Consider the following 14,541-nt stretch of genomic DNA (forward strand, 5'->3'; position numbering starts at 1 on the left):
CTTTGGATCCTTCTCACAGGGCCCAAAGTGCCCCCACAAGTCGAGGTGAATGCAGCAGCCTCATTCTGCCCCCCCCCCATCAGTGTCACACCTCAGCTCCACCCTTACAAGTGACAGCCCAGCAGGAGCAGGGTCTGACCTGTCAGATCCTCGGCTCTCAGGCTCCCTGAGCGGTTCAGAGTAAAGCTGGTCTTGGCAGCAAGCTTCCCTCCCAGCACAGCTTCGTGGGACACCACCTTCTTGTTACTTGTCTCTGTAAGGAGAGGGGAACAGCACAGGGGGACAGAGATCAGGTACCCAGGGGGTGACTTCAGTCCTAGTTTGGAACACTACACATGGGCAAGAGGAGGGCTGTGTTTATCCTCTTGAGCTCTTGTTTTGCTCCAGAAATGGATTCTCTGTGCCACATAGTGGCCCAGCATTTCCATTCCAGCACCACAGAGAGTTTTCTGTTCACACTGTCAGCCTACAGCAATTTTAAGGGCAGCAGGAACACTTCTACAGTTCTGCTAGAAACTTGTAGCTCTCCCTGCTCACTCTGCACAGCAAGCCCTCCAACTGACCAAAAGCAAGAGAGGAGCCAGAACAGAAACAACTTGACCCCTTCATGTGCTGTGTGAGGGCATCACCCACCCCCAGGAAGCAGCTTTGATTCTGGGGCCCTGCAGACCAACCTCCCACGCAGGACCTTTCAACTTCTTTCAGAAAGGAGCTTCAGAGCTCTAGAATATGCTCAGCACATCAGATAATGGCAGAGAGGGGCTTTTTACTAATCATTAACTGGCAGCCCTCTCCTAAAGGCCAGCCTCCAAGTTCAGCTGCTCTGCCTAATGGCCAGGAACGTAATGAAGACAGAGGGGAGAAAAAGGAAGAGACCAGAGGAAAAAAAAATTCACAAGAACAGCACAAATTGATTGTTTAATGTACCCTCTCGAGAGCCAATAATGAAATGTCTTAACCCTCTTCGTTTCTCTCTTGAAGCTTAATGTGTGTAACAGATTTCTGTGGTGATGGACGAGTCTATCACTTTGAAGGCATCATGTGAAACTTACTCCATTAGCAGGGCTTTTCATTTGAAAGAACTTGTGCTAAAAAAAAACACACCCATGTGGCATTATCTCCATTTAGGCTCAGAAAGCCAACAAAGCATTGCAGGACCTGCCTCTTGAAGGCCCATTAAAGCTTGCCAGGCTATAAAAAGCTAAACTGGAGCTGTTTGCCTTTCAGCATAATGCTGCTGAGAAATGGCTTCTGGCTCTTCAAACAAGTTTCTCTCTGTGGTTTGTACTCCCAGCAGGGCTCCAGCTGTTAAACTGAAGGTACCTACTGTTGGTGCTGGCAGGGGAGTTGGGCGCGAGGCTGCGGAGCTTCTTCAGGGTGTTCACAGCCACGTTCAGGTAGATGTTGCGACTGGTGCTGCGCTCATAGGCCACCTTCTCCTCTGCCAGGGCCTGTGAACAGCACAAGTCAGCACCACACACTCCCTTCCCACTGGTCCCAGAAGCCCAGAATGGTTTGGGTTGGGAGGAACCTCAAAGATCACTTTTTTCCACCTTCCACTATCCTAGGTTGGTCCAAGCCCCATCCAACCTAGCCTTGAATACTTCCAAGCATGGGCAGCCACAGCTTCCATTGCTTTTGGAGAAAATAAATGTTTGGTTCTTAAAATACAGACTCCAAGTAGGACCCCCCCTAAAAATATTGGCTGACAATGAATTGAGTAATAAAGCAGAACATGGCACCAATATGTACTGTGTGTGGGGTCTTGCTCTGGTAAGTAAGAGAAAAAATAGTAATTTTATTTTAAACCAAGTGCTGGAAAAAGCACTTTAATGTGAAACTTTCCCAAAGAGATTAATAAAAATTTCCTAATTAGCAAAAAATTATTTTCTTCAAACTTTAGCATATTTTAAACTGGTATCATCCCTTCTCTCTTCCCCAATATAAAGTCTGCTGCCACCTTGGCTTAAGTATTCCAGAGCTGCTCTTGATCCCAGGAAGATTTAACCTTGCCATGTTTTCATCAAGTAATTCTTGTTCTTGCCTGGGAAAAGCTGCTTTCCCCACTTTGGTGCAGTGATCATAACTGGTAAGAAAGAGAGGTTTGGCAAATGGTGACTCCTTGGATGCAACAGGAATTTGGGAAGATGGAATCCCACAAAAGAAATCCCCGTGGTGTCTGCTTTGATTTGGAACACACCCCACAATGTCACACATTTACCCAACTAATGGCCAAGGTTTTCTAATAAAATGTATTACCTTCTCAACTCTGCTTTTGGAAACCCTACTATACTGTTCTACTGCAAGAAGGTTCCTTAAAAGCCTCCTTAAAAGCTCTCAGAAGCAGCAAGGAACCAATTCTAAACCAATTACATCTATCCCAAACACTTCCCTGTGCTCAACACCATTCCAGGGGGTGTTTCTGGCTGCACCAGAGCAAAAGGTCTTTGACCACAATGTATAATCCTCTGCATTCCTCTCCTGGGGTTATTAAATGGATCAGGCAAGCTTTCCAAATGAAGGGAAAAATGGGATTTCCTACTGGAAGCCCCCACTGGAATGACACTTTCAGTCTGGTAATATTTAATGCTGGTTTCCTCAACTGAACTGTTTGTGGATAGGGGAGTTTTCAGGGAGTCAGGGAACAGTTTGGCTTGGAAGGGACCTTAAAGATCATCTAGTTCCCACCCCCAGTTTTTGCAAGCATAAATCCAATCCATTTTTCTGGATTTGCTACAATTGTAGAAGGTTTTGGCCAAGGCAGGAATGTCACTCTCTGCTGCAAACTTTATTCCTGAGAAGCAGGGATCTGTACAGACCTTGTCGAAGGCTTCCTGGGAGGAGGAGCAGAATTTCAGGCACTCATCAATGAAGAGATTGAGATACCTCTGACGAATGTTGGTTGGGACTTTAGCACCAAATTCTGTGGGAATAACAGGCCTCTGTAAAGTGGTGCTCTGCAGGTGAGACAGAGAAAGAGGCTGGTCAGGCTCCAGGATGTTGCTCCGAGGCTTTTCCATTTCCTGTTATTAATCAAGGGGTGACTTCCTTTTTGAAAATCTGGCCAAACTTCACACGCAGCACTTTTGATACTAAAAATACCACTTGAGGCTTCACCACCTTCAGAGCCTTAACTGCTCTAGAAAACAGCTGTATTTGACTCTGAAGTCAGGCAGGAGCCAAGGACTCCAGTGGCATTAGTCACACAGGCACTCCAGAGCAGGGAATGCTGACATTTCCAGTGAGAGATCCGAGGTTAGGATGGCACCGAGCATCACAGACTGCTCTGGAGCCATGAACACACAACTCCAGTTATGGGCACCAGACAGGTTTGGTTCTCTGAAGAGTGAACAGGAGGCCCCTCCTGCCAGACTGGCAGTCACTTAACCCATCCACTTCCTGGGGCATTCCTGCAGAGTGACTACATTGGGGGTTTTCTTTCTTTTTTAATGTCAATCATGATGTTCCTGAATGGATTTATCCCTCCAGTTTAACAGCCTGTTCTTCAAAACCTGCATATTGGACTGAGCTATGACCCACCACTGCAGCTTTCCATTTCACACCAGTTTATTCCCCACATCACAGCACAATTGCCTCTTTTTCAGAGAGGAAAATGTACATTCATCTCTAAAACACCCAATTGTTTTGTCAGTTGTTCTCCATCCCACCCAAGAGATATCCATAAACCAAACCATCTGCTGCAATCTGGAATAAAAACAGCTCTGTAGAAGATGTGAGCTTGTTCCAAGGGGACAAACTGGTCCTATCTCAATGGGAAAAGTGCACATTTTCCCCAGGAGACTCTCACTTTGATGCCCTGTTCAAGGGGATTTGGTCCTGTTTGTTAAATATATAAATTCTCAATCTCTAATATGATACCCTTAAGCACCTCTCTAACTCTGCTAAATATTTTATCCTTTCAGTTATTTCTCTTATTTTTAATCAGCTTCAAGTTCTGTGTTTCTATGGTGGCAGATTGGGTGGGAAAGGAAAAAAATTACCTTTCACTCTTCTAGAAATAATCAGAGCAAGTTATGACAGATCTTGACACAAAATACCATCAATAAAGGGATCTTTAATCAAGTCCTGGCACTAACCACGTTCTGCCATCCACTCCAGCAAACAGCTCCTTCTGCCATCCCCAGGCTGCTCCATGAGGAATTCTGTTATTGTCTGAGCAAGTAACAGCTTCCCAGTGCTCACGGAAAGGAGGGACTTAACAGAATCATGGAATGGTTTGGGTGGGAAGGGGCTTTAAAATCATCTTATTCCCATCCCCTGCCATGGCAGGGACACCTTCCACCATCCCAGGCTGCTCCAAGCCCCGTCCAGCCTGGCCTTGGGCACTGCCAGGGATCCAGGGGCAGCCCCAGCTGCTCTGGGCACCCTGTGCCAGGGCCTGCCCACCCTCCCAGCCAACAATTCCTTCCCAATATCCCATCCAGCCCTGCCCTCTGGCACTGGGAGCCATTCCCTGTGTCCTGGCACTTTGCTAAGGAACTCCTAGGAAAGGTACCCAAAGGCTGGGCAGAGATCCCAGGGGGTAAAGAGAAACAAATAAAAAAAAAAAAACAACCAACAAAGACAAAATAGTCTTTTCTTTAAACACTAGCAGCAGCATGAAGTTCAGTGATCACATTTTACTATTTAGGTCACAGAGGGACATTATTCATAACCACCTGCCTCAGTGTGGCCCACAGAGCCTGGGAAGGCCATGAATCCATCCCTGGCTTTTCAGCATGGGGGGTTCCAAGCCCCTGACCCAAACACAGCCAGGCCAGTCAGCACAAGAGAAGGCTTAAACTGGAGACAAGTGATCAATATTCACAGAGATCAGAGCAGCACTTAAGTATTTTTACCTTTTTCAATTCCTACCCCTCGAGTGTTTAATTTTTTATACAATGCTATCTAGGAAAACCACAGGAAGAAACAAACCCACTTAATCAACATAATCAAAACACCACTTTCAGGGAGTGCTAAATTTGGAACAGCAGGATCAAACATTCCACCCTCCCCTGGGAATGACAGGAAAGAGTTCAAATTCCCCTTACCTGTAAGGAGGGAACATGTGCTACCCTTTTGGGCACGATGGTGCTGGTGGTCTTGGAAGCCATCCCAGCCAAGGTGCAAGGCTTCAGAGGAAGGGTGGGGGCTTCAGAGTCATTGGAAGGTGTGACACTCCTGCCACCAAGAGTCGTCTTACTGCTCCCGAGGCCTGCAGGGAACACAAAACACCCGGGTGCAAATCCTGCCACTGGGCTTCAGGCTGCCAGAATGAACTCACTATCAAAGGCCAGTGCTGCAAGCTGTGATTTTCTCAAATCCAGGTCTCCAAAGGGATACAAATTGGGTAATTTTACCACCTTGCAGGCAAGGATGAAGAAATCTTCTGCCAGGAAACGTGTCTCATTTGTGTTTGTTTTGGGGTGACTGAGTCAGCAGAGTTTAAGGAGGTAACTCTGTCAGCTCTGTCACTGACACCCCACACGTCAGCTCTGAGCCCTTCCACTACAAAGGGACAGCAATGAGCATTAATTAGCACTTCCCTCCTGCTCCTGCCACCTCTGAAGGCTTAAATGGAAGAGGGAACGAAGAACAAACACAATCCAAGGAAGAAACAGAAAAAGGAAAGGCTGAAGTAAGGGAGGCCAAGTGAGACAGAAGAGGCTGTACACATCTGACCTGTCACTTTTCAGAACAGGATGGAATTTCCCAGTTAAAGACCTTCCACTGGACACTATCAGCAAAGATTCAAGTCATGGCCAGCCCTACACATCCCCTGACAGTTCCACATGTGCTCAGGAGAAATACAAACACACAGTAGTGCCTTTGAGCAGGGGGAGGACAGGACAGCGATCCCAAATCCCACCGCTGGCTTACTTTGCTTGGCTGCTGCGGTGAGGGCTGCATTTGGCACGTGAGCAATCCTCCTCTTTTCTCCTGGCAGACTGAGGGAGGTCTTCTGAACAGCCCCAACCAGCTGTGCTGCCTGCTGCTGAGCCAGCTGGATCCTCTGGTAACACACCTCCTGGGCCGTGGGGGGACGGTACGGCCGCACCACCGGCTTGCTCGGGGCCTCTGCCTGCACAGACAAACAGCATTTATGGCCAGCAGCTCCCCTGCTCCATCCACACCCCCTGCCTTCCACTCACCCCAGAAAGGTCTCTTCTTCTCAACCCCTCCGTTAGCAAGTACAGGGTTTTGAGAGGACAAGATCCCAACTGTCTTCCAGAACAAAATAATTAAGAGTCATCCTTAACAAACATGGCATTAATGATTCACGCTCTGGGAAGGCCTCCCAGCTCACTGGCACGTTCCTCAATTGGCAGGTGGTATTAATGAACTGCTTTAAGTGGCGTGATGTTCCCCATGGCTGTGCCCAGCCCAGTCCTGGGTTCCATCAACACTCTCAGCCTTGCCCTAGCACACAAACCTAGCCCTGTGCTGCCCACTTTGCTTCCTATTGCAATAAAAAGGTGACAATTCTCCACTCCCCTTTGCCACATGACACTGAGCTCCACTGCTCCCTCCCCGAGGACCCCCTGCATCCACCTCTGCACCACAGCAGCTCCCACCTCTCTGCAGCCCTGGAACTGCTTAAAAGCCTCCCAGATACATATTTATGAGATCAGGGCATTACATAAACTGAGCTCTGAATTTCAAACAGGCTCTGGCCCTGCCCACTTCTGGAGGCACCTCACTGCCTCGGCTGTTACAGCACAAACAGGTTCCACACGCGTTCGTTTCCTTTGATGGCCAAATTAAGGTTTGCAGCAAAAGTGCCAGAAATTATGTCAGCAAAGAGAGAAGTTTCCCAGCAGTAGAAGTGCAAGAGAAGCAGCAGCAGTACAAAGTTCTCCACTCTACTCCACAGCCTTTGAAATGTGAGGAACAGGCCTTCCCTGCAGTCTCCTTGGAGGAGGGTGGCCCGGTGTAACACCTTGGGGCAAACTGGCACCTCCTGCATTCCCGGCCTCTGATGCTGACAGCAGCTTCTGGATACCAAACTGAACTCAGGCACACATTAAATTATAATTACAGACTTCCAAGCAGGACAGGCCACTCATTTTCTGCCTCACCTGCAATTCCTTTGGCCCCCCATTTCCCCTGGCAACCAACTCCGAACTCCGCTCCCTCCCCTTCTCCTGCTCAGTCCTTGAGCCATAAATCATGAGCAAGACTGAGCAAATATTCCACTTGGAGGGACACAGCAAAGCACAGGCCTCAATTCTGAGGTGAAAAGTGGCAGCTCAGGTGTTACAGCACCTCCTGGACAGAGCTGGGAGCTGCTCTGAGCTGAGACACTCCAGGGAATGCAGGTCCTGGCAGCTGAGCACACCAGATCGGCTCTGTTTGCCCAAGCAAAGGTTGTTCTGGGGCTCCAGTCCTTGGAAAGCATTTGGGTTCAGCTGTCACATTAAGAAAATATATTTAAAAATTTGTACATGTCTAAAAGGTGCCTCTTTACAATAAATATTTGAGTTAATGAATTTCCAAGCCATTTGGTTCAGTCTCTTATCTCTTCACTTTGGAAGAAAGAGCCCTTATCAAACCACATGAACTGGCTGGAGATATGTAGTTAAATAAAACCCTTTGTACTGACCCCAGGGCTTCAAATTATTAAAGGCAAAAAAACCTTTCCTAGGCAGAGAGGAAAGACAGAACAATTAATTTGGACTACCCAACTCAAATTAGTGCACAAGCCTCCACTCTTATCCTGCTGCAACATAAAACTAATCTGTGCTCAGCACCTGGAGGGAAACACATTAAACCCTCAGAGAAAACATGAATCAAAATCCCAGGAAGAAAGGAATAAAAAATCAGAACTTCTTCCTTGCTGGTTTTGGTTTTAATTGTTCTCCTCTGTATTTGCACAACTGGGAAAGAAGAGTATCCAAACAAATGCTGCTGAGATCTTGGCTGATTCAAAACAGATGTAAGGTAATGGTTTTAAACATCTGACCAAATTCCTGCAGTATCTTTTTAGATCCACAAGGCTCAGAAAAATACCAGCAGAGTCAACTTGTGTTAATTTTTATTGAAATTGCTGAATGAAGCTATACTGGAGAAAAACAAACACCTCAACCTATCCCAAAGGGTTACACCAAGAGCACAATCCATTCACTCTTCCCAGCCTACCCTTGGTCTTAGGAAGGTTTATTAAGAGTTTTGCTGTCTCTTTTAACAGATCTTAAACATGGGAGTTTTTTTTAGAAATTAGAAAGAGGAAACAAAACTGCCATAGACTGATTCCAGCACAAACAACTCCCACACTGCTGCCTGGCCCTGGGAGTGCAGCCTTTTCCAGGGTCAGGACAGAAAATCCTCACTTGGAACAAACTAAACATCTGCTTCTAAATTTGCACTTACATTTCCTTGTTTGACAAGATGAGAGATCCTTCTTTTTTGGCCAGGAAACAAGGTAGTTAAATTATCTTCTGTCTTTTCTTCATTTGCTTCCTCTTTGGATGGCTGGAAAACAAAAGAACAGGAGAACAGACTTGAAGATCCCTTGCAAGAGGGAGATGTGGAAAGTCTCCTTTTGGGTTAACCTTGCAGGGGGGCAGATGAGAACACGTGCTCAGCTGCTGGGCCACTGACAGGAACCTTGTTGTGACCCCAGGAGCCACCAAGAAAGCCAAGGAACAGCAGCAGGTCATTCCCACCCCAGCAGCAGCTCCAGGAGCTGGAATGGGTCAGGATCAGCCTTACCTGCCACAGGAGCCTTGAACAGCCCTCCCCTGCCAGCCACTCACACACCTCACCTCCCATGGCATTTTTAGAGTCCAGGGGGTTTGGGGTGCTTTGGGATTTTTAAGAAGTTGGGAACTGACTCATTTCTGCCCCAGGCAGGTACTGACACCTGCTCAACAACAAACCATGGTGCCCCCACCCCACATCTAGGGAAATGTTTTCTGCAGGTTCAGCCACAGCTGTCACTGCAGGAAGACTGTGGTGACACAATCCAGGTCACATCCAGAAACTCAGCAGGAGGCAGAAGCACCTCTCCAGCCAAAACTACTCCAAGCTCACACCTCAGACCTGCTCCTGGACAAGGAGAACCACTTGGAAATCTGCTTGAAATTCAACTCAGTTGTTAAGTGATACAAAAAACAAGTTTATTTTTCAAAATTCCAGCTGCTCTCCAGACAATATTGTTTTCAGTTTTTCAAAACAACTCCTGGCAAAACTCTGAGATGATCCTGACAATCTCTGAAATTCAGCAACAGAGCCCAAGGCAGGATTTAGGGATGAGCTCAGGAATCACTTGGGATAAGCCTGTGTTCATCACCACAAGGGCACTCTGGGTGAGCACTTCACCCTGAATCACTTGGCTCCCTAGGAACTCTAAAGTCTGTTAATTCACTCACATCCCTAATAAACTCTCTCACAATTCAGTTTTCCCAGAAGGAAAAGCACGGCACTGCCCATATGCAGCTTCCTGGAATCCTGGAATGTCCTGAGCTGGAAGGGACCCTCAGGGATCACTGATCCAGCCCCTGGCCCTGCCCAGACCCCCCAACAAGCCCACCCTGAGCATCCCTGAGAGCGCTGTCCAAACGCTCCTGGAGCTCTGGCAGCCTTGGGGCCGGGCCCATTCCCTGGGGAGCCTGGGCAGTGCCAGCAGCTTCGGGGGGAAGAACCTTGCCCTGAGATCCATCCCAAGCCCTGGCACATTACTGAGACCAAACAACACCAGGTTGTGGTGGTTTTGCATGGCCTGGTGTTTGGTAGAGGTGGCCCCTGTGAGAAGCTGCTGGAAGCTTCCACCATGTCCAGCAGAGCCAATCCCCAATGGCTCTGAAGGAGAACAAGCTGCTGGTCAAGGCTGGGTCAATTAGAGGAGATGGTAACACCTCTGTGATAACAGATTTAAGAATAAAATCAAAATAAAGTGGGGCATGCAGTTTTAATTCCATCTAGAGGAGGAGGTGGGAACATGTGAGAGAAATGACATGGAGACACCAAGGTCAGTGAAGGAGGAGTGGCAGGAGGTGCTCCAGGCACTGGAGCTGAGATTCCTCTGCAGCCATGGTGATGACCATGGTGAAGCAGCTGTGCCCTTGCAGCCCATGGGGATCCATGGGGGATGCACAGATCCACCCACAGCCCATGGGGATCCATGGGGGATGCAGAGATCCACCCACAGCCCATGGGGATCCATAGGGGATGCACAGATCCACCCACAGCCCGTGGGGATTCATAGGGGATGCACAGATCCACCCACAGCCCATGGGGATCCATAGGGGATGCACAGATCCACCCACAGCCCGTGGGGATCCATGGGGGATGCACAGATCCACCCACAGCCCATGGGGATCCATGGGGGATGCACAGATCCACCCACAGCCTGTAGGGGAGGTGCCCACACCAGAGCAGGTGGATGCCTGGAGGAGGCTGTGAGCCCATGGGAGACCTGCTGGAGAGAGGGGGCCCTGCTTCCAGGCTGGAGTAGCCTGTCCTTGGAGGACTGCACCCCGTGTAAGAGTGACCCACAGCAGTTCTGGGAGGGCTGTGTGCCCGAGGAGGGGCTCACAGTGCAGTACAGCTGCTCCTCATGAGAGTGGAGCCACACTGGAGCAGCTCACAGAGAACTGTCTCCCGTGGGAGGGACCCCATGGTCTCACAGGGGGAGGATTTCTCTCCCAGAGCAGTGGAAGAAAATGTCAGTGATGAACTGACCAAAAGCCCCATGCCCTGTCTCCCTGTGCTGTCAGTGGGAAGAAGGGAGGGGCTGGGGAGTAAAAAGGTGTTTTAAGGGCTTATTTTACTTCTCATTATCCTCCTCTGATTTTGTTAGCAAGAATCTCACTTTGTACCTCTAAGTTGAGCCTTTTGTGTCCTTGGAGTATTCTCTCCTGGTTTTATCTCAACTCATGAACCCTTTGTTTGAATGTTTTGTCTCCTCTGCCCAGCTGTAGCAGGGATGGACAAGTGAGTGACTTTTGTGGGTGCCTGGTGTTTGGCCAGTGTCAAACCACGATGGGTCCAGCTAGGAAATCATTCCATGAACAAAACCAATGCCCCATGACCAATCCCACCCAGCAGGTGCCTACCCACAGACACCCATCTCCCAAAGAAGGATCCCTGTGCTGCAGTGAGCCTCCTTCCCAAAAGAGCAGGAAACCAAACCTCAGTGCAGGGATACAAAGGAGCCACACGTGGCTGCTGACAGCTGAGCTTTGTCACCCCAGGCCACAATTAACTGTTTGCTGTGGCTGACAGCCCCTGGTTCAGCACTTTCTGAATTCAGTGATCAGTAATTCCTGCTAGGGCACAGATTATGTGCTCTTCAACTATTTTCTTTTTATGTAAATACTGTCTTTTTACCTCCTTAATCTGAAGCCCCTGGTACCACTGGAAGAAATTTTATCCTCCATTTCTTGCTTGCACCATCCACAAGGTATCCAGAGATCCTGAGGAACTACCTGTAGTATGCATTTAGAATAGGAAAGATGAATTTGGGGAGTCTCTAAAGTGTCTGACAAATACTGGACTTACTTGCACCAACACCCTGTCCAGGTTCTACCTGCCCCAAAATGTTCCTTAAATTCTGCTGCAACAAGAAGGCAGTGCCCAGACTGGCAATCTTAGATTGGCTTTGAAACCCCCAAAACTCACTCCCTGTAGCCTTCTCTCCAGCCATCCACACCCCCAAGGTTCTCAGGCCAGATGGAGACAATAAGTAATTGATAACCCTGAAAGCTGAAAGCCTTCCACACAAAAGGGAACTGAACCCTCACATTTCAGAGCAGCTTTCAATCCAGCAGATAAATTCAGGTGCAAACACTTCCACACACTCAGTCATGACAAGGAAGAGATTATTCCAACACATGGAGTCTCCCTCTTCAGCTACTTGAGTACAATCAGTCCTTGCACCTTTGGAGGGGAGAGAACCAACAACCCCAACCCAGCATTACCTGTTTTCCCAGCCTTCCCTTGTCTTCAGTTTTCACATCTTTAGATTCATTAAAGATCCTGAGACACTCCTCCATGGGATCTGACTCAAAGTCCACATCTTTCTCAAGGATGGAATAATCAATGTCATCAGATGTTGAGGAAGATGATGATGACTTGGACAACTTAGAGCGCTTCACTTTCTTTGTCCTGTCCTTGTCACTCTCAGAGGCCGAGCCAGAGTCAGCCCCATCCAAGTCTGAGCTCACATCAAGTAACGAGGAGGACAAAGGCCGGCCTTTGTCATCGTCATCTCCACTCTCATCTCCAAACAGGTCCACGTGACTCAAACTCCGCTGCTTCCGACTCTTCTTCGGGTCTCCTTGTCCTGCAGAACTGACCTTGTCTTTCTTTCGCTCCAGGGAGGTCTTGCTCCCTTTCTCCTTGTTTTTACGACCAGAGCTTTCCTTTCCATTTTTCACATCAGCTGTTTTGCTCTGTGAGTCCTTCTTGCTGCTCTCCACTTTCTCTGTGCCCTTGGTGACACCCTCGCTCTTGCTTTTCCCTGAACTGCTGGTGGTGGACTTGGATTTTTCTTTCTTACACCCATCCACTTTTTCTGACTTCTGTTTTTCAGGTTTCTTCAAGTTCCCATCTGTTTTCACTTTAACGCTTTTGTCTTTACAGTTTTTCTCTTCATTCTTCGTTTTTAATTTTTCTTCTTTCTTGACCACTTTATCTTTGTCTGTACTTTTATTTTTCTCCTTCTTCCCAGCCTCACTGAGGCCTGGTGTTTTATTAACATCTGTTTTCTTCCTTTTTTTGTCTTTCAAGTCTTTGTTTTTATTTTCAATTTCCTTGCTGTTCTTAACAGAACACAACTTCGCTGCTTTTGAATTCTTGTCTGACGAGCTCTTGGCAAGGTTTTTCTGTGAGTTTGGAAGGTTCTCCCTGTGCTGTGCTGCTTCTTTGCTCTCCTGGGAAGCAGAGCCATCTACTTTTGTGCTCTGCTCTTTGCTGGAGAACTCGTTTGACTCACTCTCAGAACCAGCTTTTGAGGGTGAACTAACAGAAGCTGTTTTATATTCCACCTCAGCCTCATCCTCAGAGGAGGAGAACCTGGCCAACACCTCATCATCATCGGGATCTTCGCAGAGCTTCTTCTGCAATGGTGAGTAAGAGTCCTCATAATCAGAGGCCCTTTCCCTTTTGGACCCCTTGGCTGTGGCTTTGCCCAACAGCCTGGCAGAGTAATTGGAAAGGGGGTCATATTCCAAGTCTGTGGAAGGCTTGGAGTCATCAATCACGTATTTATTGTTAGTGACAGTGCTGCTGTATTTTTTATTCTGGACTACAGCCTTGGGGACATATTCCAGTGAGCTCCCTTTGGAGCGGGAGGAATCCAAAGTGTATTTACTGGACCGGGCAGCAGCAGCCAGAGGAGTGGGGTTGTAGTCAGAGTTATTATTGAAGTTGTAGCTCCCTGGATTATACTCCAAGGAGGCAAAGGAATCATTCTGAGGCCCAGCTGCTGACACAGGTGTGTTTGAAATGAGTGAGGAGCCCTCTGAAGCACCAAACTCCTTCGTGGTTTCCAGCAGCTCCTCGTATTTCTTCTGCTCCCTCTCCACCTCATTCTTCACTGCCTCAATGGCCTTGTTGACCAGCTCCAGCTCCAGAATTCCAGGTGTGACATCTGTAATGTCAGCCAGAGTGCCATCCTCCGCCTCCAGCGATGGCCTGGGAAGCTCAGGGTTGTAGGGATCATAGCCTCGCTCTGGAAAGAGAAAAAATAATCATTTACTGCCACCAATTCAAATAAAATATAGACACTTTTTAAGGTCTGCTCTGATCAAACCCCAGCACTGAATGACACAACCAAAAGCCACACTCTTGCACCACAGAATAAATAAATATTGGATATCAAAAGCCACCAGTGATGTTCTCTGGCCTACACTAAACCAGATTGTACAAACTACTCCCAGGACTAAAGATCTGTTAAACAAAGTGCTTTTAACACTCATGGAAAAGCCCTATAAATTAAATATTCTACAGGGTACCAAAGAATAATCACTGTATTGGGCCCAAGGGGAGCTGACTGTGCACACAACTATCTGCTTTATTCAATAAAGGCACCAAAGAGGAAAGAGGATTCCAGTGAGAAACTGTGGATTAGGTTCTCACTTCCCAATGCCAACACCTAAAGCCCACCAAAAGCCTCCAACATTCCACAAGGCTCAGTGTTTCCCATGGCAGCTGCAGGAAACCACTCTGATCTGGACTGACAAACTGAGAGCTGCTGGTAGGAAGGAGAAACTACAACAGGCAACACAAGTCAACCACTCAGAGAAACCAAGACAAGAAAACTGAACACAAAAAACATTTCCCTCTTCCACACTCCCCTTTCCCAGAAAAGTCCCTTCACTGGACTCTCTTCCACGTCCAGCCTGGAGAAGAGAAGGCTCCAGGGAGAGCTCCGAGCCCCTGGCAGGGCCTAAAGGGGCTCCAGGAGAGCTGGAGAGGGACTGGGGACAAGGGCTGGAGGGACAGGACACAGGGAATGGCTCCCAGTGCCAGAGGGCAGGGCTGGATGGGATATTGGGAAGGAATTGTTGGCTGGGAGGGTGGGCAGGCCCTGGCACA

At 48.1% G+C, this 14,541-nt stretch overlaps 1 protein-coding gene across 2 annotated transcripts in view; it reads right to left on the minus strand.

Annotated features, from left to right (window-relative positions):
- The window catches only part of REXO1 (RNA exonuclease 1 homolog), a 48,029-nt gene that overhangs the window by 16,451 nt on the left and 17,037 nt on the right, over window positions 1–14,541 (minus strand). For both annotated transcript variants that reach the window (XM_015651894.3, XM_015651895.3), the window contains exons 2-8: window positions 11,922–13,675; window positions 8,371–8,472; window positions 5,881–6,082; window positions 5,052–5,215; window positions 2,820–2,957; window positions 1,328–1,451; window positions 140–253 (exon numbers count right to left, since the gene is read on the minus strand). In XM_015651894.3, the coding sequence (XP_015507380.1) occupies window positions 140–253; window positions 1,328–1,451; window positions 2,820–2,957; window positions 5,052–5,215; window positions 5,881–6,082; window positions 8,371–8,472; window positions 11,922–13,675 (2,598 nt within the window). The remainder of the gene's footprint in view (window positions 1–139; window positions 254–1,327; window positions 1,452–2,819; window positions 2,958–5,051; window positions 5,216–5,880; window positions 6,083–8,370; window positions 8,473–11,921; window positions 13,676–14,541) is intronic.

The sequence above is a fragment of the Parus major genome, chromosome 28 (genome assembly GCF_001522545.3).
Source record: "Parus major isolate Abel chromosome 28, Parus_major1.1, whole genome shotgun sequence".
NCBI classification, from domain to species: domain Eukaryota; kingdom Metazoa; phylum Chordata; class Aves; order Passeriformes; family Paridae; genus Parus; species Parus major.